This window comes from Lasiodiplodia theobromae, assembly GCF_012971845.1.
Source record: "Lasiodiplodia theobromae strain AM2As chromosome Unknown scaffold_63, whole genome shotgun sequence".
NCBI lineage: Eukaryota > Fungi > Ascomycota > Dothideomycetes > Botryosphaeriales > Botryosphaeriaceae > Lasiodiplodia > Lasiodiplodia theobromae.
In genome coordinates, this window is record NW_023336545.1 from 133813 (window position 1) to 156958 (window position 23146).

General features: G+C 54.2%; 4 protein-coding genes across 4 annotated transcripts; all 4 read left to right on the top strand.

Annotated features, from left to right (window-relative positions):
• Positions 1 to 5782: 5782 nt before the first annotated feature.
• LTHEOB_12448 (Sam dependent methyltransferase) lies at positions 5783 to 7123 on the top strand (the record flags this gene model as incomplete). Its single annotated transcript, XM_035509316.1, has 8 exons — positions 5783 to 5815; positions 5873 to 6048; positions 6100 to 6166; positions 6217 to 6257; positions 6306 to 6515; positions 6569 to 6905; positions 6957 to 7039; positions 7090 to 7123. The coding sequence occupies 8 exons, from the start codon at positions 5783 to 5785 to the stop codon at positions 7121 to 7123; spliced, it is 981 nt and encodes a 326-aa protein (XP_035364623.1).
• Positions 7124 to 7730: 607 nt separating this feature from the next.
• LTHEOB_12449 (Integral membrane protein) lies at positions 7731 to 11243 on the top strand (the record flags this gene model as incomplete). Its single annotated transcript, XM_035509317.1, has 1 exon — positions 7731 to 11243. The coding sequence occupies one exon, from the start codon at positions 7731 to 7733 to the stop codon at positions 11241 to 11243; it is 3513 nt and encodes a 1170-aa protein (XP_035364624.1).
• A 3351-nt stretch (positions 11244 to 14594) lies between these two features.
• LTHEOB_12450 (NmrA-like family protein) lies at positions 14595 to 15696 on the top strand (the record flags this gene model as incomplete). The annotated part of the gene is made up of 4 exons (XM_035509319.1): positions 14595 to 14651; positions 14756 to 14988; positions 15040 to 15386; positions 15443 to 15696. 4 exons carry the CDS (start codon positions 14595 to 14597, stop codon positions 15694 to 15696), a joined length of 891 nt encoding a protein of 296 aa, XP_035364625.1.
• A 6210-nt stretch (positions 15697 to 21906) lies between these two features.
• Positions 21907 to 22739, top strand: LTHEOB_12451 (uncharacterized protein; the record flags this gene model as incomplete). Its single annotated transcript, XM_035509320.1, has 2 exons — positions 21907 to 22668; positions 22728 to 22739. 2 exons carry the CDS (start codon positions 21907 to 21909, stop codon positions 22737 to 22739), a joined length of 774 nt encoding a protein of 257 aa, XP_035364626.1.
• Positions 22740 to 23146: the final 407 nt, after the last annotated feature.

Here is a 23146-nt window from a genome sequence, read left to right on the forward strand (position 1 = left end):
ACGGCGCCTCCGCATACAACAACCCCAACGGCTCCAACCGCCACCTCCTCCACACATCCGCCTCCTCAAAATACGGATCGAACCGGCAGCGCCCGCGGATGCCGTCGCATAGCTCGAGCCGCAGCCGGCGCAAGCCCTGCATGTCCGCGCCGACGCGCGCCCACAGCGCGTGCCAGCTGGCGTCGCTGTACGGGTTGTCGTGCACGCCCGGCCGCAGGTGCGGCGGGTACGACGGGTACAGGTTCCAGGCCAGGGAGAGGCGGTGGATGCGCGAGGTGTGCGCGGTCAGGAGGGTGCAGGCGAGGAAGTCGGTGAGGGTCCAGGTGCAGGTGAAGGAGAAGGTGTTGGTGGTGTAGAGGGTGGGGGCGGCTTCGGTGTAGCTGGTTGCAGTGTGAGTGGGGGAGGGGGAGGGGGAAAGGGGGAACGACGTACATTCTTCGGCATGTTTGGAGGAGGGGGGTGATGGAGGGCGAGGTGCCTTCGAGGTCGTAGTTGGTGAATGCGTCGGGCCGGCAGTGGAGGGCTTGCTGCGCTTTTATTCCGCATGGAGGGCAGTGGGGATAGGCTGCTGGATCGGAGTATGGGATTCCGAGGTTTGGGGGGAGCGTGCACAGTTTGCCGATAATCCGTCTAGCTGGGCGAGGGGCGCCATGCTTCTGGTTGTTGATGGTGTGCGTGAAGCAGTGTATCGTGGTGTTGCTGGCCAGGCCTGCCTCGACGTAGATGGCTTGACGTATCTCAATCGGAAGCTTGAAAAGTGGAGATTGGGATTGGTCGTGAGCATGGGTTTCAGACAGAGATTGGCGGCGTCGAGCTTGGTCTAAAGGACGAGGACGCTGGTCTTCACGTAGCTGCAAGAAGACGCCGGTTCCCGGACCCCTCACATTTAGCTTTATACCATCCATAGCAGGGAGTGCTTTCAGACGTCGAGTGGAAGAGTGTTAAATGGGATGGTTGTTGTTGTATTTAAAAGGAAAGGGCTACACTAGTACGCGATGGCTGCGCCGCATCAGCCACCACCACCAAGGCTCTAGTGCTGCGCCAGCACCTAGGCGATCGTTCGATACAACAGTAAGTGCAAAATCAAGCCGAACAAAAGCAGGAAAATTTCATTATACCGTGTTTTCAGGCCAATTTTCCCTGCGTGCCGCAAGAGCCCTTTTGAGTTGTTTGAATAAGCCCAGTCGTAGTCAAATTCGGGCGGGACACAGATCTGGAAGAACCCGTTGATGAGTATAGAGAGACCTACGACGTCTTAAAAGTGAAGCAAACAGATTCTACAGCGTTATCATTAAGATCTTCGAAAGGGGAGATGAGTGGTAGAAATAAATCAGATAGCGGAGCGAGCTCTAATAGGGATTTAGAAGCGTATAAGCACGATAACAGATGCTCTAGCTATCGTTAAAGGCACTAAGTCTTGAGATAGAGTCGGGCCAGGAGTGTGTGTCTAGCAGGCTGTGCCATCGAATGGCTGACCATACTCGATGCAAATAGGTGTCGCTTTTAGTAATTACCCCATTTAGAGAGCGTTCCAGTTATCGCTAGAAAGCTCGTCCTTCTACTCTCGCAATAGACGGTTCTCTGCATCACGCATTGCGTGCCTGCCTCTAACCTCCGCGAATATACTAGAATCATCTGACAATTCAACCATACGCAGCGGGACATGCCGCCAACACCTTCCTTCCCATCACCACTCCACCTCCTCCCCACCATCCGCCAAAACCAACACCCTCCTCCTTCTCCCCCCTCTCCTACCACCCCCCTTAATCACGGCATGCAGCGAACCCGGGTCATTCAACTTACACCAAATCCCCCCCTCCACCTCGACGTCGTCGTCGTCCTCCCCACTCCTCCCCTCCAACGCCTTCCCCACCGGCTCCAACCACGCCACCCACAACCTCTCCGGCCTTCTGCGCTCCTCCCCCCCTTCTTCTTCTTCTTCCCCGTCCTCCTCACCATACAACCCCGTCGGCCCGTTCAAGCGACAAAACCAGCGCATCGTAGCCGAGTTCTCGAAATACGGATCCATCCGGCAGCGCTTGCCGATGCCGTCTGCCAGCTCGAGGCGCAGGCGGCGGAGGGCGGGCAGGGTGGTGGTGGTGCCGGTGCCGATGTGAGCCCAGAGCTCGCGCCAGGCATCGGCGCGAACCGTGTTGGTCATGTCGTGGCAGGTGGCGGGCGGGAGGCGCGTATGGAGGTTCCAGGTGAGCGAGAGGTGGCGTATGAGCGACGTGTGGGCGGTGGGGAGGGTGGTGGCGGGGGAGAGGAAGTCGTGGAGGGTCCAGAGGCAGGTGAAGGTGAAGGTGGGGTCGGCGTAGAGGGTGGTGGAGAGTTCGAGGTAGCTGCTTGCTTGCGTGAGAAGGGGGGAGGAGGAGGCCGGCTGGGCTGGTGCGGAGAGCGGGAGTTTTTTTTTTTTTTTTTAGGCAGCAACCCACTTACAGTATTCGACACGTTTGCATTAGCGGTACGACGGAGGGCGATACGCCTGCCGGTTGGAACTCGGTGAAGGCCTCTGGGTAATTATGCAGGACCTGGTCTGCTTTCATCTTGCACGGGCGGCAGTACTTGTCGACGTCGGGATCCCAGTACGCGATGCTGCCGTCCTGGGGAAGCGTGCACACTTTGCCGTAGACCCTTGGCGGTAGGTGCTCGTCGATCACTCTGTGCGTAAAGCAGTGTATCGGAGCGTTGATAGCCAGGCCTACCTGGGCGTATATGGCGCGTCGGAGTTCGATCGGCAGCTTGAAGAAGGGTGATTGGGATTGGTTGTGGGCGGAAATTCCGGACAAAGATTGACGGCGCGTTTGGTCTAAGGGGGCTGGACGTTGTGGCTTATGGATACACTGCAGCGGAAACCTTCGGGGTCGGCTGCGCTTTGTATCACCCATGGTGGGTTGTGTTTAAAGATAGTGGGTGGGAAGCGGTGGAATGAGGTGGTCGGTGGTGCATTTAAAACGGAATGGCTAAGCCGATCGTGTCATACCTAGGCGAGAACTGCGCCGCATCAGCCACCTCCAAGGCTCCAGTGCTGCGCTGGCACTATCCGATACCTAATTCAACTAAAGTTGGATCTCAAAGATCCGTTGTATGCTAATATTATGTCATCACCACCAATAAGGCCTTGGTACATACCTCAAGACACACAGCTAACCTCAAATCAACTCACCACTCGACCTCCTTCCCATCCGCCAAAACCAACACCCTCTTCTCCCCACCACCCCCCTTAATCACCGCATGCCGCGACCCCGGCCCCCCATCAAACCTACACCAAATCCCCCCCTCAACCACCACATCCCGCCCCTCCAACGCCGCCCCCACCGGCCTAAGCCACTCCACCCACAGCTCCTCCTCGGGCCTCCCATCCGACGTCTTCCTGCACCACACCTCGTGCAGCCGCCGCACGCCGCACCCGTCGTCCACCCGATCCGCCAGCTCCAGCCTCAGCCTCCGCAAGCCCGGCAGCAGCAGCGCCCGCACCACCCCGGCGGGCCCCCATACCTCGTCGCGCCAGGTAGCAGCGTCGTGCGGCGGGCCGACGAGGTGTGCGGGCGGCGCAGCGTACGGCGGGAGAAGTAGTACCGGCCGGCCACCGCGGGGGTCGTGGCGGCGGGCCAGCTCCCTCCGCATGCCGGGGCTGAGGGAGCTGCGCGCGATGATGGGCTGCGGGAGGAGCGTCCAGGTCAGGGCGAGGGAGCGGATGCGGGCGGCGTGGGCGCGCGGGATGGCGCTGGTCACGAAGTCGGTCAGGGTGAAGAGGTCGGTGAAGGAGAAGGTGGTGGTGGTTTCGGCGTAGAGGAGCGGGAGGGCTTCGGTGTAGAGGCGGCGGCAGGTTTGGAGCAAGGGCACGATGCATGAGGGCGATGATGTGCTGCTGCTGCCGCGCAGGTGGTCGAAGTCGATGAAGGAGGCTGGGAGGCAGGTCAGCGCTTGGCGAGACGCTGTCGCGCAGCCGCTGCAGTGGTTGGGGGCGTCGTCGCTGTAGGGAGCTGCGCTGCTGCTGCCGTTCTGTGGATGCGTGCACACTTTGCCGTGGTAGATGTTTGTCGAGGTTATTTTCGTCAGACGCTCGACAGGGCATGTGGCTGCACCGGTTTGGTTCTCGAATTCGCGCGTGAAGCAGTGTATTGTTGCGTTGCCCAAGCCTGCTTCCGAGTATATGGCTCGTCGCAGCTCGGCTGGGAGTTTGAAGAACGGCGATTGGGATTGGTCATGCATCTTCTTAGTTGAATCTAAAGTTCCGGATAGAGATTGACGACGGCTCGGGAAGGGACGACGAGGGCGTGATTCTTGTCGCATTAGCGCGGCCTTCTGCTGCGAGGAGAATTCCTTTTTGGGCCATGAAAAGTCCATGGTGGAGATACGTCTGGAGAAAAAATAGACTTTGCATGGGAAGAGAGGGTCCGTGTTATTTAAAACGGAATGGCTAAGCCAATCGTATTATAGGCGAGGACTACGCCGCATCAGCCACCGTCTTGGCTCCACTGCTGCGCTGGCACTACTTGATGCCTAATTCATCTGGGGTAGGCTTTAAATGCCGATGTTGCGTTATACACCATGACGCATCAGTCGTAGTCGATAAATGCGGCCTTGATTGAGCGAAATCCAAAATGACGTCAATGCGGGCAGGATGCGTAATGGGTCTGATATTGACGGGCGGTGTACAGCACCCTATTACAGCGTGATGCTAGCGCGAAAGTCATTACAAGGTACTCCGGAGGTATAATAGATCAAAATCGTGGGTTTGTGCTCCTGCCAAGGGTGATGATAGGTCAGAATCCCGATACTCCTTTAAGAAGCAAATACGCACTGGCCATCGGCTGCAAGAGGGGGGCTGTAGATTGAGTAGAAAGATTTGGGCACTGCTACCTAATTAGTAGCGCACGCCATCTGCGAAAGCTGGGTAAAGTCAAAGGGGTCTTCTCCCTGGGCGTTGGAGATACAAAGACGTAGCGTAAAGCGTACTCTGCCAGACTGGAACAAAATATCCAAGACACCTTTTTATTGACGGGCGGTGTCTGAAGTTCCATCAGGCAAGCCATGGCAATTAACTCCGTTATGCTTGAGAAGCGATGGCAAAATTGCGGAGACACCTGGGACCAATCGGAATCAAAGCATCCACTTCAGAAGCAATCACACGTCAGTCATGTATTGCGATGGCCTTCGTAGAGATGATTCCAAAATTAAAGGCTGACATCTTGCCGATTGGCGGCAACAAAAAGGAAAGTGCGACCGGAGATATTTCCCGTAAAGCATGCGCAAAAAGCAGATAAAACATTTTCTGGAAGCATAAAAGAAGCGTCGTAGCCCTCGTGTTCGCTACAATGCGCTAAGCGGGCCCTGCCGACGCCTCCGCCGCCTCCGCACCAGCCATTGGGGCGGAACATGCCAGAGAGCACGGGCAAAAAGAAGAAGCAAAAAAGCGATTGCCCTACTCCCCAGCCCAGCTGGGGAAAAGGAAACATACCCATGGCTGAAACATCGCACCAGGAAAAAAAAAGGATCAGATCAGCTCACGGCCGCAACGCCCCGCGGCGTTCGGGAGGTTTTCCGATCCTTGCCGGCTGAGCCCCATGCATTGGCCGCCAGATGCGGCGTGTCAATCAGGAACATTGCCCAGTAAAAGCAGCTGATAGCCGAGGCTCTGCGAGACCCTGTGAAGCGAGGGGAAGGTTGGAAACGATAAAAGGAAGGCAGAAGAATGGGGTTTCCTCGCTAGAGACTGCACGCCTGTCAGCATCACCTCTTCGTGCCGCAGTGAGATCAGCAGGTGCAAGTTACAGCCATGGATGCAGGCGAGTTCGACCCTATCAGTGTGGTGAGTATCAGTTTGCAAATATGGGGAAAGTCATGAGATAACAATCTTGTTTGATAGGACGAGAACTACGATGGTGACTCGGCGCTGGGGGACGACGAGCTCAGCGACACGACATCGATCGCATCGTCCATCATGAAGCACCGGTACGAGCACGGCAGGCGATACCACAAGTTCCGGGAGGGGGCTTATTGGGGACCCAACGATGACCTGCAAAACGAGCACCTGGACATTGGGTGAGTCGAGACCGTTCGACAAGAGGCTGAACCGTGGTTGACTAGGGTTAGCCACCACATGTACAAGCTAGTGCTGGAGGATAGATTGCTTCTAGCCCCGGTGGGAAACAATGTGCAGGTAAGTGGAATGATTGGTAAAGCTGAGTAAGGCTGATTTAAGAACTGTAGAGAGCGCTTGACGTGGGCTGTGGGACTGGTATCTGGGCAATGTGAGTCTGACGCATACTCGACGATAAACATGCGCTCACACCGACTAGCGAATTTGCTGAAGATCATCCTGAGTCACAAGTGTTCGGTGTCGACTTGTCTCCGATTCAGCCCAGCATCATACCACCAAATTGCACATTCATGATCGATGACTGCACACAGGCCTGGTCCTTTCCGAAAGACCACTTCGATCTGGTACACATCAGAGCGCTCTTCGGCAGCGTTGCCGACTGGCCCGCCTTCTACAAGGAGGCATTCGAGTAAGTCTAGAGTTTGTGCAGTCAAGTTTATTCCCCACTAACAGAAATGCTAGGCATACCAAACCCGGCGGATGGATCAACCAGCTCGAAATGAGCATTATTCCCAAATCAGACGACGGCTCACTGACACAAGACCACCTGCTGTCAGAATGGGCAAGACTGTTCATCGAGGCGGCTGAAAAGTTTGGCAAGTCCTTCGTCGTGATAAATGACATGAAGCAACGCATCATCGATGCTGGGTTCGAAGACGTCACCGAGGTCCGGTACAAGGTGCCACTTGGGATGTGGCCCAGCAACCCGGCTTTGAAGGAGATTGGTAGATGGGATCTCCTGTACTGCTACCAGGGCTGCGAGGGATGGGCACTGTTCTTGCTGACGAATGTCATGGGCGTAAGTAACTGTCTGTATCTGTCGCGGATGCGGTTGCTGATGAGTGAGCAGTGGGAGGCCGAGGATGTGAAGAAACTTGTCGCCAGATATAAAGAGGCGTTGAGGGATCCAAAAGTACATGCCTACTGGGAATTGTGAGTCTGCAATGAGAATGCGGGCTGGTTTAATACTAATGTTTACATAGTTCCGTTGTATATGGACGAAAGCCAGCTGAATGAGATATGGCTCCGTTGTGATGGCGACACAGGAGTTGGAGGTCAGGTGTAAAATCAGGCAGGAGTAGATGTTACTGGGACGTTTCTTCTTTCTTTTTTTTCTGGAGGGCTATGACGAAGTGTTCGCATAAAATTGGGCTGCAGAGCTCCTCCACTAAGCCACTACCCGGAGACGTAGGTCTATCTGAAACCAATGGCTACACAAGTATTGACAGGCGGTTGCCCCATGACAGTGAGGTCAACAACGGTGATCTATCGGATATGCACTTGAAAGAGGAATAGCGCTCAGATTCCATGTCAGTGGCGACGATTCAGATCTCGCGTCTACCAATTGGCGTATGGCAAGCTGCGGATCGTTCCGGGGTGTGGTGGTTTTGGCCCCCACGGTTTAGCTGGGTTCAGCTGCCAAGCAGCCTGCACCAACGCCACAGGCAGCACCGGACCCACTTTGGGCTTGTCCAAGACAAGCTCAGGATTCTAATAATAAAGATTCAGCCTGCTTCGCGAGAAGAAGTCTCTCCACGTTTTTGCGTCTCCGCTTGCCCGAACGTGTGAGCAACTGCCCTTTTCGCATTGCGGGGAAGAAGAAACATGTGAGAGAGTAGTGACAATGAGCTACAACTACCCTTACCAGCCCAACTACCAGCCCTCGCACTACCCGCCCCCGCCGCCTCCGCGCACCTCGACGCTGGGGGCTTACAACTCTGGGGAACAGCCGCCACCAGCCCTCCCGCCGCGACACTCACAAACGCCCGGATCGCCAAATGTACAAGACGAGCTGGTTACCGGCTTCGGGCGGCTGAGCACCTACGACCCGCGCCCGACGTACGTGCCACACGCCGACTACCACCAGGCTGTGACGTCGTCCCCCTCCCCAGCCTACACCTGGCCGACGGACCACGGCGCTTCCGTGAGCGGCAGCAGTGTAGCAGGAAGTCAGTGGGCGCCGACGCCTCCGCTGCCGCCCCGTCCGCCGCCGTCGCAGCAGTCGCCATGGCAAGCGGCGCCAGCGGCAGCAGCAACACCTCCGCCATGGCAAACGCCCCAGTCGCCCGTTCCGCAATCCTATCCCTCGACGCAGCAGCCATGGCAGCAGTACCCTCCCCCGCAACACCAGCAGCAGCAGCCACCTTGGTCTAGTCCTCCACCTGCACCACCACAAAGCCAACCCACCCCGCAGCAACCACCCCAGACACCGTCCTCGCAATGGCACCAGAACGGCACCTACAACCGGCCGCCTCCGCCTCCGCCCGCCGAGTTGCAGCAGCATCAGCAGCAATCATATGTGCCTCCCACCGTCTCTTCGCCGTCGGTGGCTAGTAGCTTCGCGGGACCGCCGACGCCAGCTTCAACCATATCGTCTCAGTACCCACCGCCATCGCCGATGCCTTACCAGCCACAGTCGCCGCTGGAGTATCAGCCGCAGTCACCGCAGCCTTACCAACCACAACAACAACAAACGTACTATCCACCACCATCTTCGCAGGACCAGGCGCCGGTGCAGCAGTATGGCTCTCCGGTTCAGCAGCAGCAGTATGGTACGCCGGTGCAGCAACAGCAGCAGTATAGCACGCCCGTGCAACAGCAGCAGCAGCAGCAGCCGCCACCAGTCGAGGTGCCTCGGCCGCCGGCCTTCGTGTTCGAAATGGAAGGGTCGATGCCGGGTGTTTTCAACGCGCAGACGCAGCAGAAGCCGAAAGAGGAGGTGCCGGTCCAGGCGAAGAAGCCAGAGGAAGAGCATCCGCCGCCGCCGGAGAAGCTGCAGCGGACGTTCACGGATACGCTCAGGCAGGCGGGTCCGTATTTTTATAACCCTCAGCCGCAGTCACAGCAGAGCCGGCCGCCACCGCCGTCGGTGGAAGAGGTGGAGGATGAGGAGCCGCTTTTAGTCGGAAAGGAGACGGGGAGTGATGGGTCCGCGGTGGAGACGGAGACGGCGCCGCCGAGTTGGGAGGGGAGGAAGGTGGAGGAGAGGCCACAGAGAAAGGCATCTCCGCCGGTTGAGCCTGTTGTCAGACCGCAGAGAGCTGCGAGTCCGCCTGTCCAGGCTGCTGCTAAGCCACAAAGAGCACCATCTCCACGTGTCGAGCCCGCCGTTAAACCACCAAGACAGGCATCTCCGCCAATTGACCCTGTTTTCAGACCGCAGAAAGCAGCGTCACCACCCATCGAGCCCGTTGTCAAACCCTGGAAACCTGCAGTCAATCGGCCAAAACCGCTGGAAGGAGCCAAACCATATGGCTACTACTTGAAGATACCCAACCCTCCAACGAACATTCCCACCGACCAGACGGCCAATTACTCTGTGCCATACAAGTGCAACTATCCCGAAGTCATCGGATATGCAGACCTCTTCTGGTTCAGCCACATCGACGTACCAGACTTCCGCATCTGCGGCCACTGTTTCGAGAAGCACATTCGACATAGCGAGTTCACCCACTCCTTCACCGGCTCGATCGTGTCCAAAGAGCTGAAGCCACGCTGCTCATTCGGCGCGCCACGGATGCTCGAACAGCTCTGGCCGCAGGCCCTCCGCACCCGCGATCTCGGCCTGGTCAAAGACTACATGGAAAGCCGGACGAAACTACCCCACTGCCACGGCATAAAGGGAGTGGCCGGCAGAGACGCGACGCACGTCCGCTGGTTCACTATGAGAAACAACGAAGTTCCCGGCCTCCTCGTCTGCGAAGCCTGCCTGGAAGAACAAGTCATCGGCACCGCCTTCGCTCCCATGTTCGCCCCCTACCAGGATCCGCAAGGCCAAGACCAGACGTGGGCCTGCGACCTGGCCGTCTCGTACCTCCGCCGCGCCTTCGACCGCGCTCTCACGCTCTCCAACTGGAGCTTCTTCGTCACGCCGGCCGCGAACCGGCTCAGCCTGCCGCCCTGCGAGGGCGTCGTCAAGGGCGTCAAGGCCGGGTCCCGGCAATGGTACCGGCCAACCCGCCCGATCGAAGGCATCGTCGTCTGCGAAGCCTGCTACCTCGACCACCTCGCCCTGACCCGCTTCGACCACGACTTCACCGCGCGCCCCGTCGCCCCCGCAGACTCTGAAAACCTCTGGTCCTGCGACCTCGCCTCGCTGGCCGTCAAATCCGCCCTCGACATCGCGCTCATGACGTCCTCCTTCGCGCCGCTCCAGCACACCCTCACCTCCCTCTCCACCACCGGGCCCTGCGCCGCCGGGCCCCTCGCCAGCCGCACCTGGTACAAGCTCTCCGCCCAGCCCGCAGCCGACTTCGACATCTGCCCGACCTGCTACACCGGCCTCTTCGCCGCCTTCCCCTCCTCCCCCGCCGGCAGCAACCCCCTCGCCCCCCTCCTCTCCCCCCACACCACCGCCCAACCCACCCAACGCGTCTGCGACTTCGCCCCCGGCCACGCGCCCCGCTTCATGCCCTACGCCCACGCCTACCTCGCCGCCGTCAACGCCCCCAACCAAGTCGCGACGTACATCGCCACCATCACCCGCCTGTCGTCCGTCCCCCCCTGCGCGCGCCGCGACCGCGTGCGCAACGGCCGCTGGTGGCTGCTGGGCGGCGCGGGGCAGGCCGACCTGGTCGTGTGCCACGACTGCCACGCTTCGGCCATCGCGGGGACGGCGCTGGCGGCGCTCCTCGCGCCCTGGCCCCCGGGGAGTGATGCGGATGCGAGCACGACGGATCCGGTGCCGCGCGTGTGCGACATGTACAGCGAGGCGATGCGGGCGCGGTGGGGGGCGCTGTGTCGGGATGTCGTCGCCGCGTCTGCCGCGGGGGATGCGAGGGGCGCGGAGGGCGCGGTCGAGGCGTTTGTCGAGTTCTCGCGGTACAGGCATCGGGTGTATGAGCAGACGGTGCCAGTGTGTGTGGAGCTGTTGAAGCAGGCGAAGGCGCGCGGGGAGCGGCAGCGGATGGCGAATGAGATGAGTAGCTTGTATCATCAGATGGATATGACGAGTCGGCTGTCGGCGTCGACGATGTGGGGGTATGGGAGTTATGGGGTTATTGGCGGGTATGGCGGGAGTGTTTATGCGGGGCAGGCGGCGGCGGCGGGGGCGCAGGGGGTTGGGTTGATGATTGAGGGGATGGGGGATGTGGCAAGGGTTGAGGAGTTGGAGGGGAGGTGGAGGGAGGTGGAGTAGGGATGGTATGGGGATATTGTCGGGAAATAGATGATCACGACTACGCAAAGGCTTAAAGAAGCTTTATCGCAACTAGTATGTCCGTCAAGCAAAGAATCCACCGAATAAGCAATGTGACATACCTACTCGAAAAGTTGATTGGTCCACGTCGTCCAATCCCTGCAGGGCGGGCGTTACTCCACTTTCTATTTCGCCGGCCTCTTTGCTGGCCCATCTGACCATAACAAACTCTTCGACAGGCGCCGTGTTGGTTGCTTCAATAAAACATCAACTCCCGGAACTGAACTTAAGCCGCTCTGTGATTGAAAAGAAACACAAGCTACAGGGTACTGCATTTAACTATCCCGCGAATTTCCAGCAGCAGCGCCCGCGCCGCCCCAGCCTCATCTTGCTCATCCGATAGCAGAATTTCCTTGTGCAGCTGAAAGTCAGCCCCACCCTATGATTGCCTTACAATCTCTTACTAGGGGTATTCAGTCATCAGCAGATCGCTAACGCAAGATAAAGCTGACGTTGTAGCCTTCCCCTCATGATGATTTTTGCCCACCTGCATCCCACTTGGTCCTCTGTCTGCTCAGAATAGGCATAGTATGACCACCCGGACCATTCCTCACAGATACTAACGTGTTCAAAACTAGAATTGGCGAATTTTACTGCTCCAATACGCCTCGACTCGAATGGTCTACCAATGCTGTGCGCACTGTGTCTATCGATATTCAGAGAACGCCGTACGGAATTCGAATGGCCCGATGGCTTTTCACATCTTCAAAAGGCTTCCAAAGCTGGGTGCAAGATCTGTCACCGTCTGTTGGGCATGTTGATGTTCCCCAACGACCGAAAATTCTCTTGCAGTTTCGATTTTAAAGCTGAAAATCACTGTTTGCTCGAATTCAGCGTCAAATGGACCACCTTTCACCTTATACGGAACGACTCAGCTCAGATTCCCGAAGAATACCCTGCATTTCTTCGCCGTGCAAGTCTTGACTTAGCAAGCGAACCATGGAGGGTCAGACCAGATGGGTTCCAGAAACCAATACCAAGCAGCACCGGGGATCCCAGAGTTTCACAACTTGCGCTTCATTGGATGGAAGCATGCATCAGCTCGCACAAAGCGTGTCCACCATACCAACATTCTTCAGCGTACCCTAAACGGTTGATCGAAGCCTGTGGCTCCAGACCACGGCTTATTGTGTCTGAAGAGGAGCCACCGGATGGCTATTACGCTACTCTAAGCCACTGCTGGGGCAAAGAAGCTACTTTTTTTACTTTGACACAATCGCGTCTCGAGAGCCTCAAGCACGGATTGCCTCTCCAAATGCTTCCGCAAACCTTCCAGGATGCAATTACGCTAGTGCGGCGCCTCAAGATTCCATACCTTTGGATCGACAGCTTGTGCATAATTCAAGACAGCGACCAGGATTGGTTGAAACACGCACAGACGATGGCTTCGATATATGAGGGGTGTGTTCTGAACATCGCAGTGGATCATGCACCCAACCCTTTCGCCGGAATTTTCAAAGAACGAAATCCGGATCGAGTCCAGGAGTGTAACGTACTGTGGAATCGTCCCGATGGGCGAGAAGAAATATGGACTGTCTTTAATAGAGGCACTGATATAATCGACGGACAGCAACTGGACTTTGGACACGGATTGTACGCACAGCCATTGCCACTCCAGACTCGTGCCTGGGTCTTTCAGGAAAGACTTCTCGCCCCTCGAATCTTGCACTTTGGGACGAATTCCATCTATTGGTCATGCAAAACAATTCCTTCTTGTTGTGAGGCAAGCCCGACTAGTAGCAATTCCTGGGACCCACATGAAACGCTCTTCTCGATTGTTCCAGACCCCCCGATACATGCAACGCAAATACGCGCTGCCGAATATCACTGCGAGCTTAGGAGACTGTTTCACGTTCTTATTAAAGAATACTCTGGGCTGGATCTTACAAAACCGGATCAGGATAAGCTGGTCGCATTTGCAGGGATTGCAAGGCGTATTGGTTCCATCGACTATTACAGCAACCAATACTTTGGAGGCTTCTTCAAGAGGGATCTGCCAGCTGACCTGACCTGGCGCAAAAGAGGTCTACAGAAAACGGAAAATAGCCAAAGTTACCTCGCACCCACGTGGAGTTGGGCAAGTCTGGACAGCCCTGTTATAACATTCCCGTGGGATAGGAGAGCCTCGATGTCCGACCTTGTGACGTTAGCAGAAGTCCAATCGATATCAGTCACTTACGTCGACCCTAGCAACCGGTACGGCCAGGTCAAATCCGCACAGTTAGCGCTAATCGGCACCCTGATTCCTTGTCGGTCAGGTGCGATCACCGAGTTATATGGCCAAATGTACCATGCAGATTTGCAGGACGAGGCTGAACCAAGCAACACCATTGGAGGATTCTGGCCAGATATGAGAGACGGTACTTCATATGAAGGGCGGCAATTTGTCTGCCCAATCGTTGAATTTCACTATCAAGACTCTCAAAGAGGTAAATACTTCCGCGGCATTGTCTTGCAAAAAGCGAATGATGGCTTATCATACAAACGATTGGGTTACTTTGGAACAGAATATGATACTGTAGACAAAGAGAACCTGAATCGCCTTATCACGTTCTCAAAGAAACAGGTTATCACGATTGTGTAGGAAATCAATATCTAAGTGTAGAGGGAAAATGTAATCTGCTACTTTATGTCCTGCATTGTCTAACTTACCGCTTTCTATGCCAGTAAACCTTAGCTTCTGCCTGTTTTGAAGAGTTTGGAAATTTCAAGATACTTCTTCATATTTTCAATAACCCTTAAAACTAATGTAATCATGCGAGCTCTGACTTAATGGTTTCGCAAAGAAACAGGCGACAACGGATGCATAGCGCATCAATATGCGGGCGTAAAGAGACAGCCTAACATCTCCGTCGTGTGCTGTGAGACATCCTGAACTTCTCGACACTTTGTTGCCATAAAGCCGTTCACGGAAGTTCCATTTGGGGCTCATGCCAAGCGCTGCGTGGGCTGGGAGGGCGCAACTCCGCGATATTACTTCCTATTCTGATGCAGACCGGCGAGACTTTCCGCCGTCGGAAAGAATTTATGCCATAAAATACAGTCAAACTATAGGGAGGACATGAGTCGTGAGCTCGGACTTCCGGCGGCCGCGGATTCCACGCCAAGCTACTCGGGGGAATTCATCGCAGCGACACCGCGAAAGGTGCGATGCTACAACAGAGACCAAGTATAGCGTAATATTCAAGATTCCATATAAAAATCATCTTCTCTCTCAAGAATTAGCTCGACATCCACAACATTTTTTTTCCGTGCTATCAAATCCACGATTATATCGCCATCAAATCCAAGATGAGTTCCGTCGCTATTGCTGGAGGCACCGGGAACATTGGCCGGACCCTTGTTGAGGTTCTGTCTGAGAATCCCAAGAATACTGTCTTCATCCTCTCTCGGAAGGAAAGTACAGGTGGCGAGAGGAATCGGTGACACGATGTAGCTAACGGATTGAACAGGGATCAACTGCCACCACCGACGCGAAAGCTACCATTGTCCACGTCGACTACGGTGATGTCGAATCGATTCGCCAGGCTTTCGAGAAGCACCAGATTGACACTGTCATCTCTTGCCTTTCGATGACCGCCGAGTCTTCCGGGGAATCCGAGCTGAACCTGATCAAGGCTGCCGATGCCTCCTCAGTGACTCGTCGGTTCATCCCCAACGACTGGGGCGTTCCGCTTCCGGAGAGGTGAGAATAGAGATTTAAACTTTCGAAATCCGTCACGTTGACCCCATGTAGTGAGATTTCCGCCATGCCTATCTTCAAGTACCAGAAGGCTGCAATCGAGCTTCTCAAGGAGTCAAAGCTTCAGTGGACCGTCGTCTACATCGGCTACATCATGGACTACTTTGGAATGCCCCACATTAAGACTCGCATGGTCGGGCCTCCGGTCTTTGTCGACGTCGCCAACAATGTCGCCGCCGTGCCCGGGACCGGCAACGAGCCCATCGTCTTGACCTACTCCTTTGACCTGTCTCGCTTCGTTGACGGGCTGCTCGGTCTTGCGGACTGGCCGCAGCAAAGCGTTGTCATCGGCGACAAGCTTACTTGGAACGAATTTGTCAAACTTGCCGAGGACGCCCGTGGTAAGTCTCATGGATCTCCTGTCGAGATGGGGGGATGGTCACTGACTGCAGAGCAGGCTCCAAGTTTGACGTCAGCTATGATAGCCTTGAGACTCTTGAGGCTGGAAAAGTCACTGGGCTTCCGGCCTACGAAGCTGTGTACTCGGTCTACGCAAAGGAAGAGTTTGACTACTTCCTAGCCATGGTTGGGAGATCTATGGCCTCGGGCTGCCATGACCTATCGTTCAAAGGCTCTCTCAACGAATTGCTCCCGCATATACATACTCTGAGCACGAAAGGGTTCCTCGAAAAGGCTTGGAAGAGAGAGTAGTCATTTTGCATCAGCGGATATGCGAATGTTAGAAAGATGAAGAGGGTGCTGTCTTTATTAATGGACTCTCTGCCATTGTAGATTAATATGGTTGCTTTGGAGGATGGAGCGACGGTGGGAGAATTGGAGAGGAGGTGGAGAAGGCGACGTGGTGTGGGACCTATGAGGTTTGTGGACGGTTGATAGTGTCCTTTCTCGAGGCGTCTAATGTACAAGAAGCCGGAATCATTTTTTTCAACTCATAACACCTGTGTAAAAAGCCCATTCCACCAGACGATACAGCAATGAGAACCTATCTCCCAGAGGCCAGCAGGATGATTCGATGTTCAGCCCAAGATAAAAAATTTCCTTGAGTCAACTAAACGCTCCTGATTGAACGCTTGTCGTCGGAGTTCTCGTCTTCCGAGATGGCACTTCGCTTCTCGATCTGCAGCAAACTTTGACTTTTTCGAAGCTTGCTGGCAGAAAATGGAATCGGGCGCACTTCTGATAGGCTCATCTGCCTGTGCAGATCTTTCAAGAGCACTTTGACTGCTTGGATATGGCCTTGCTCGACGGCGAGTTGCAATAGGCTGTCACCATTCGAAGCTGTCAGTGAAGTGTCCGCGCCATGTTCGACAAGTGTTTCCATCACTCGTGCATGGCCGTTGAATGTCGCCAAAGCCAGCGGCGTGTTCCCATTTTCTGTGTGGTCATTGACGTGATCTGGAAGCCAAGCTAATAGCGGTTTGACCACATCGTTATGTCCATGAGCAGCCGCATTTTGGAGAGGGGTCCTGCCATCGGAATCCCGAGTGTTGATACCGTCTGTCAACCCTCGATCGAGAAGCACCTCGAGACAGCCAACGTGTCCATTAGCCACTGCCACATGTAGAGGGGATTGCCTCCGTGAATCTAAAGTCGCTTCATAAGTTCCTCGGTCAAGTAGAAGTGCCAGGATTCCTTTGAAGCCTTTGTTAGCAGCATGATGAACTGCCGTACGCCCAAGGTTATCGGCCGTCTTCATGTCCCAGCCCCGGTCAACCAGGAATTGGACAAGTTCTATGCAGCCGCCCTCGACGCTTCTGTGGAGTATATTCATCCCTGCATTATCAGTGGCTGTTTCATCTGCCCCATGTCGCCGCAGAGTCTTATACATTTCCAGCTGACCGTTCCTCGCTGCAACGAGGATAGGCGTCAGTCCGAAGTTGTTTGGGGTCAAAATATTGGCACTGTGGCTGATCAACAAGTCAACCATCACCGTCTGCTCGTTGAGGACTGCTGCCATAATGAGTGGAGTACTTCCGTAGTCGTTTTGAGCATGCACGTTAGCACCGCGATTGAGTAGATGACGTGCCATTTCAATCAAGCCCAACTTTGCTGCGATGTGGAGAGGTGACCCGCCGTCAGAATCCTTAGCTTCCAACATGCTTTCAACGTTGTCAAGAAGGAAATCTACTGTCTCAATGTTGTTTCTTCTGACAGCTTCATGTATCGGGAAGCATCCGTGGTCGCATTCCAGCTCTGGGTCTGCCCCATAATCAAGCAGTTTCCGACAAATATCTTTGTCTCCAAAGATGGCTGCTAGGTGCAATGGCGTGTCGCCGTCGGAGTCCTGAGAGTTGATATCGATACTAGCTTCATGTTCGAGAATAGCATGAACAACATTAAGGAGTTTTCGATCAACGGCCCAATGCAAAGGCGTCATCCCGTTGTCAGACGTAATATCCAATTTTGCGCCATGCGAAATCAATCGACAAGAAGTCTCTTGATGATTGTTACTGATAGCTGTAAATAGTGGAGTGAATCCTGCGGAGTCACGAGCTAGATTTGCCATGAGAGAATGCCTTAACAACGGAGTTTCAGAGAATACTTACCGTTGAGCAAGTGAAAATAACCTCTGTCCAGGATAATGTCCACGACTCTCGTAGCACCCGAACCCGCGGCTCTGTGCAAGCAAGTTTCCTGGTGTATCGTTTCTGCTGATATGTCCGCTCCTCGTTCGAGGAAGAGTCCAACGATCTCAGCATCGTCTTGTTCGGCCGCCAGCAGCAAATTTGTCCTCAACTCCATGCCTTGATCTGTCGGAACAATGTATCTGGTGTTTATATCGGCGCCGTGTCGCACCAATTGTTTGACTACCTCTGTGTGGGAATTTTCGACCGCATAAAATAGCGCGTCCGTTCCAAAGGAATCGCACATGCTCGCGTTAGCACCAGATCTGAGAAGCATGTCAACAATACACTGACTCCCACATAGAGCAGCAGCGCTGAGGGCACAGCCTAATGAGCCAGACTGCATATTGACGTTTACTCCTTGATCAATGAGCTCTTTGACAATGTCTGGCAACGCCAAGCTGCACGCAAGTTGCAACGCACCACCGCAAGCCCCTCCAGGAGTGTTGATCGATTTTGGGTCATTTCCAGCCACAGCTCGAACCAGCCCAAGATTTCGTGTTTGAACGGCATAATACAGTCTTGTTCCAGGAGTGAAAAGGCGCTTCTCGAAATCATGTTGCGCAGGAAAAACCTTGTCAACGAGAAGCTTCAACCTGTTAAAGAGCTCACGCTGTCCCGTTGAGGTAAACCCCATGTCGCCAATGCGGTCACGGATCAGATGGTTGATTCGTTCCACTTCGGAGGCTTCTGGGTAATCCGGGTGTTCTTGGATGCTCATCGAAACAACCCGTGGAAGAATGTCCGAAAGGTCCATCCTGTTTTCCCACCAAAAGTCAGGCATGCTCAGAACAGTTAAAAGAACCTGCTTAGCCTCGAACTCAGCTCTCCAGCGCTCCCATTTGGCATTATTGAGAGAGAAGAACTCATTCACAAGTACCCAGAGCTCTTCTGAGGGGGCATAAGGAAAATACCGGAGCCATGATAAGGTAGCAAAGTCCAGGAAAGGAACCAGGTGGAGATCCGTTGTGAATGACAACGGTGATTCCCAAACAGACTCATAATTCAGGAAATGCAACAGCAAAATGCAAATGAAGCCACGTTGAAGATCATTGTCGGAGAATGGTACGCTCATCGAATCGTCAGAGATGACCTGAGTAAGGTAGTCGCGTACCGATGAATGGACAAAACGTATGCTCTGGTGCTGAAGAGAGTGTACTCGGCTGTCTGCGTTCACTTCGACTAGTGAAGCGCATGTGTTAATGATTTCCTCGTTGATGTAGTCCTGGTCGATGATGTCTGGCAGCTCATCGTATCTCAGATCAGCCCTTGCCCCACTTCTTTGAATAGCGAAACCAATGGCGATTTGTCCGACGGTGGGCGGGCTGTCTCCAACCATGATCCACATCAGTATCAAGTAAGCGCGAGCTCTATCCACGCGATCAAGTGCTTCTATCCGTTCCATGTTCTTCTCATAGGTATGATTCAGGCCCTCTGGCATGCGGAGGATGATCTCTCGGAGTTGATTCTGATTCTTGCTGCGACGTAGTGCGCTTTGATGCAGCTTGACCCAAAGGAACATACCACTCGCCCGCTCTGCCATTTGATTGGCCAGCTCTGCTCGTAAATCTTCTGGGCGATTGGAAAGCTTTTTGTCGACTATTGCTTTCGAAAAAACTTTCAGATCATCGCCCACGTCATCTTCTGTCATGGGTATCTCGTAAACAATCAAACCGCGTTCGGATTCGTCTGGGTGGATAGCTGAGCGTATGTCTAGGAATGGCCGGCTGACGACCATGACGCGCGTTCTTGTGCCAGAGATCAGTTCTCGTAGCTTCATCACAAACTGGTGGCGGTTTGTTTCGGTGAAGTCCGCAGGATGTCCTCTCGAGTCCTCACATTCGTCTAAGCCATCTATCACAAATGTGAACTCTAGGGCTGACTCTGCAATTGATCGAAAGATCCGTTCCAAGTCAAAGTGAGTCGCCATGGGTGTGGATGTCAGTCGCGGATTGTTGCCGATTATTTCCAGAATGCCGTCATGTTGGTAAGCTGCTTGGGAGATCCAGGACCGGAGGATCGCGTCAGTTTCATTCTCACGCTCAGAGAAAAAGTATAAAGCCGTTGCAGCCGGCGTAGCTGTCTTGAGCGACTCAACAATTTTGGCGCAGATTGTTGTCTTGCCAAATCCTGCAGGGGCATGCAGCCAAAGGAGTTTCGCAGAATCGTTGGGAAAGTCCGAGGAAACCCATGACAAAAAGTCAGGACGATCGAAAATCCAAGAACAGGTCCCTTTCTGACACTCACGCAACCGTTCTTCATAGTAGGATTCTGTGCTCTTTGCGCCGAGCCATTGGTTGACGCTTCTACGATCCTCAGCTGATATTTAATTAGCTAATGGTGATATCCTTTACCAATCAAACTTACCTTTGTATCTTTCAAGAAGCTTGTCTAAGTGTGCTGTAAACTCGTCCGGCAAAGTGTGTGCTAAAGATTGGCTATGCTTAGGATCCCCGCTCGGTCCGCTTACAGGAATTACAGCATGAAGCTTTTCGACCAAGCGGTAAAACTCTTGGATTCCCTTAATCGCTTTCTCTTTTTTCGAGAATGCCCATTGAAATTTTGTCTTGGTGGAAAAGCCGGTCGGCCTCTTCTTCAAAGTTGGCTGGTCACCGCCGTGAGCGCCTTCTGGTCCCGATGGCCAGAAGTCTGAAACAACAGCTTCAATCGTCTTCAGAGAATCCTCAATGCAGGATACCAGGTCTCGAATCACTTGCGCGGTCTTCTCATCCACTTTCTCTCCGGATATGGTTTGAATGGACTCTTCAGTAACCTTCACATGCTGAAGCCATCGGTCAAACAGATGTTTGCTGGCAGAGAACTCGACCAGGATCGGCCGAGCCTCTGATCCGACGTGCTGAAACGACTCGATCCGGCCCATCAAGCGCTTGCACGAGTCGACAAGCGCGGCAAGTCCAACGACGCCGATGGCGAGGCCGGCGACTTCCATGGTCACGTCCCCTTGGTGTCGGTCCGAAGAAGATATGGAGTTGTTGGTGAAGTGGAGGGTGATGGAGGTGGTGAGCAAGGCTGGCGAGCTGTAGCCTGGAAGAGAGCCTCTCACCCTCGCTGCGGGGCTTTCAGCCCTCATGCATGGATGGTGGCTTAGCCGACGCTGACACGCCCCACACTGTGTTTCGACAAGGACTTATTGGCTGCTTGCACGCCACGTCTCTCAGCGCCTAGCCCTGTATATGATTTGCATTGTGATGAGAGGGCTGTGGGCTGATTGTTGATCCTGCTAAGCGATTTTTTCGCATTTGTAGATCCTGGCCAATGGCTGTCAAAAGCGCATCGCTGCTGGCATGATATATTGACTGATCACGCCAGGATGAGTACTAATAAAGCCCATTTAAGTTCTTCATGCCATAGAGCGTGTGGACGTGGCAGCGAGGCCTAGCGGCCAAGGCCGAATTCAGCGCAAAACGACACATCTTTTGCACGAGGCTGATGTTAATGTTCAGAATCAGGTTTTCCCGTATAAAGCGTACGCAAGCATTCAGTCGATGTCATTGAGTACGAATTCCTGGCTAAAATGCCAGTGGTCTGACTTTCCATGTGGGTAGATGAAGTATGATTACAAGGCTGCACTCACACACAGAAGCCGAAGCGGCATTGCATTACCCATGGAGCTCCTGTATCCCAAGTTTGTGTGTTAACAGGGTTATTGGGTATTTATTTCCATAGACTTGGCAATTTAGTCCACTGCCTCTTTCTGAAACTATAACTACACCCAGACTCCCCACGGCTTTAATCCGGTTCATCGTATATATTAAGTGCTTAAGAACTTCGTGGTAATGAGTAATAAAAATAAATGGTATTCGATGTACTGATGAGTGGCATGAGGACTGAGAGGGTGGCTAACAGGGAGGCGGCTACGTATCCTACTCAGATAATTAAGCTTCCAACGAAGCTGCTGTAGTACACAGCGCAACAAAACTACACCTGAATTGAAAGGATAGACAGAATTGTGCGTTAATTCAGGATTAGATGGACAATATGATTAAGTATATACGGATACTCAGGCTCGTATTCGGGATTGGAAGCGAGCGGTTACAACTGTCTAATGCGGCAAACATATCAAAACTTGGCTCGCCCACAATGGTTCTTCAATCGCACTTTTCGCGATCCGAAAGACCGACAGCTGACAAATTTCACGGATTCTCAGTGTTCCAGGTTGCCGGATCCAATATGCCAAACTTGTTCATATCTACAGAACCCCTCTGAACGCTCAAACAATCCATCTACAATTCGATACCCGCGATCTTTACTGCCAATGTCTCGGTCAATTCTGGTCACCGGTGCCACTGGCAACCAAGATGGAGCTCTTGTCGATGCGCTCCTTTCACGCCACGCCACCGACTTCACCATCCTCGCCGTCACCAGAGACCCCAACTCGGCTAGCGCCAAGCGCCTCCTCGCAAAATCACCATCGACGAAACTAGTGGAGGGCAATCTCGACAACGTTCCAGCGTTGTTAGCTACAGCTCAACAGATCGCTTCGGCTGCATCGACCTCGATCTGGGGGGTCTACTCCGTCCAATCGTCCATGGGCAAAGGCGCAACCTCCGAAGGCGAAGTGCGGCAAGGAATCTCGCTCATCGACGAATCGATCAAGGCCGGCGTCAAGCACTTCGTCTACAGCAGCGTCGAGCGCGGCGGCGAAGCCAGGTCCTGGGACAACCCGACGCAGATCCCGCATTTCATGACCAAGCACCGCATCGAACACCATCTCCGAGACTCTACGGCCGCTGCCGCCGACGGTGGATCAGAGATGGGCTGGACGATCCTTCGCCCCTCGACCTTCATGGATAAATCTCCAGCCGGGCTTCTTCAGCAAGGTCTTCATGACGGCGTTGCGGGACACGATGGGAGACAAGTCGATGCAGTGGGGGTGGCGACGAAGGACATCGGCGTCTTCGCTGCGATGGCGTTCGAACAGCCCGACGGCTGGAACAGGAGGGCTATCAGTCTCTCAGGTGACCAGATAACGTTCCAGCAGCTCGACCAGGTCTTTCAGAAGGTCACGGGAAGCCCGGTGCCGACGACGTTTTGGGTTTTGGGGAGTGCCTTTAAGTATGGGCTGACAGAGGTCAGGACCATGGTTGATTGGTTCGAGGAGGAAGGATGTAAAGCGGATATCAGGGAGCTGAAACAAGTTCATCCTGAGCTGATGGATGTGGAAACCTGGCTAAGGACACAGAGCCAGTTTGCGAAACATTTTGTCACACCACGCTCAGTCGTGAAAAGCTTTTTCCTTTTGTTTCAACTTTCAACTCGAATAAAAAAGCGTCCGCTCTCAGTCTTGGTCTATTGATCGCTACCAGGCCGCTCATGATAGCTCCCACCGGGCTGAAAGTGAGGATATTCACGTCTTCGATTTGCTGCGCGCATTTCAATGAGTTCTGAAATTACAATATTATGGGAGTAGCAAACCTATGGGATTACCATTCGGGGCCTTATAGTACGTCTCTGCTCCGTAACTGATTTCCTCCCCCCCCCCCCCCCCCCCCCCC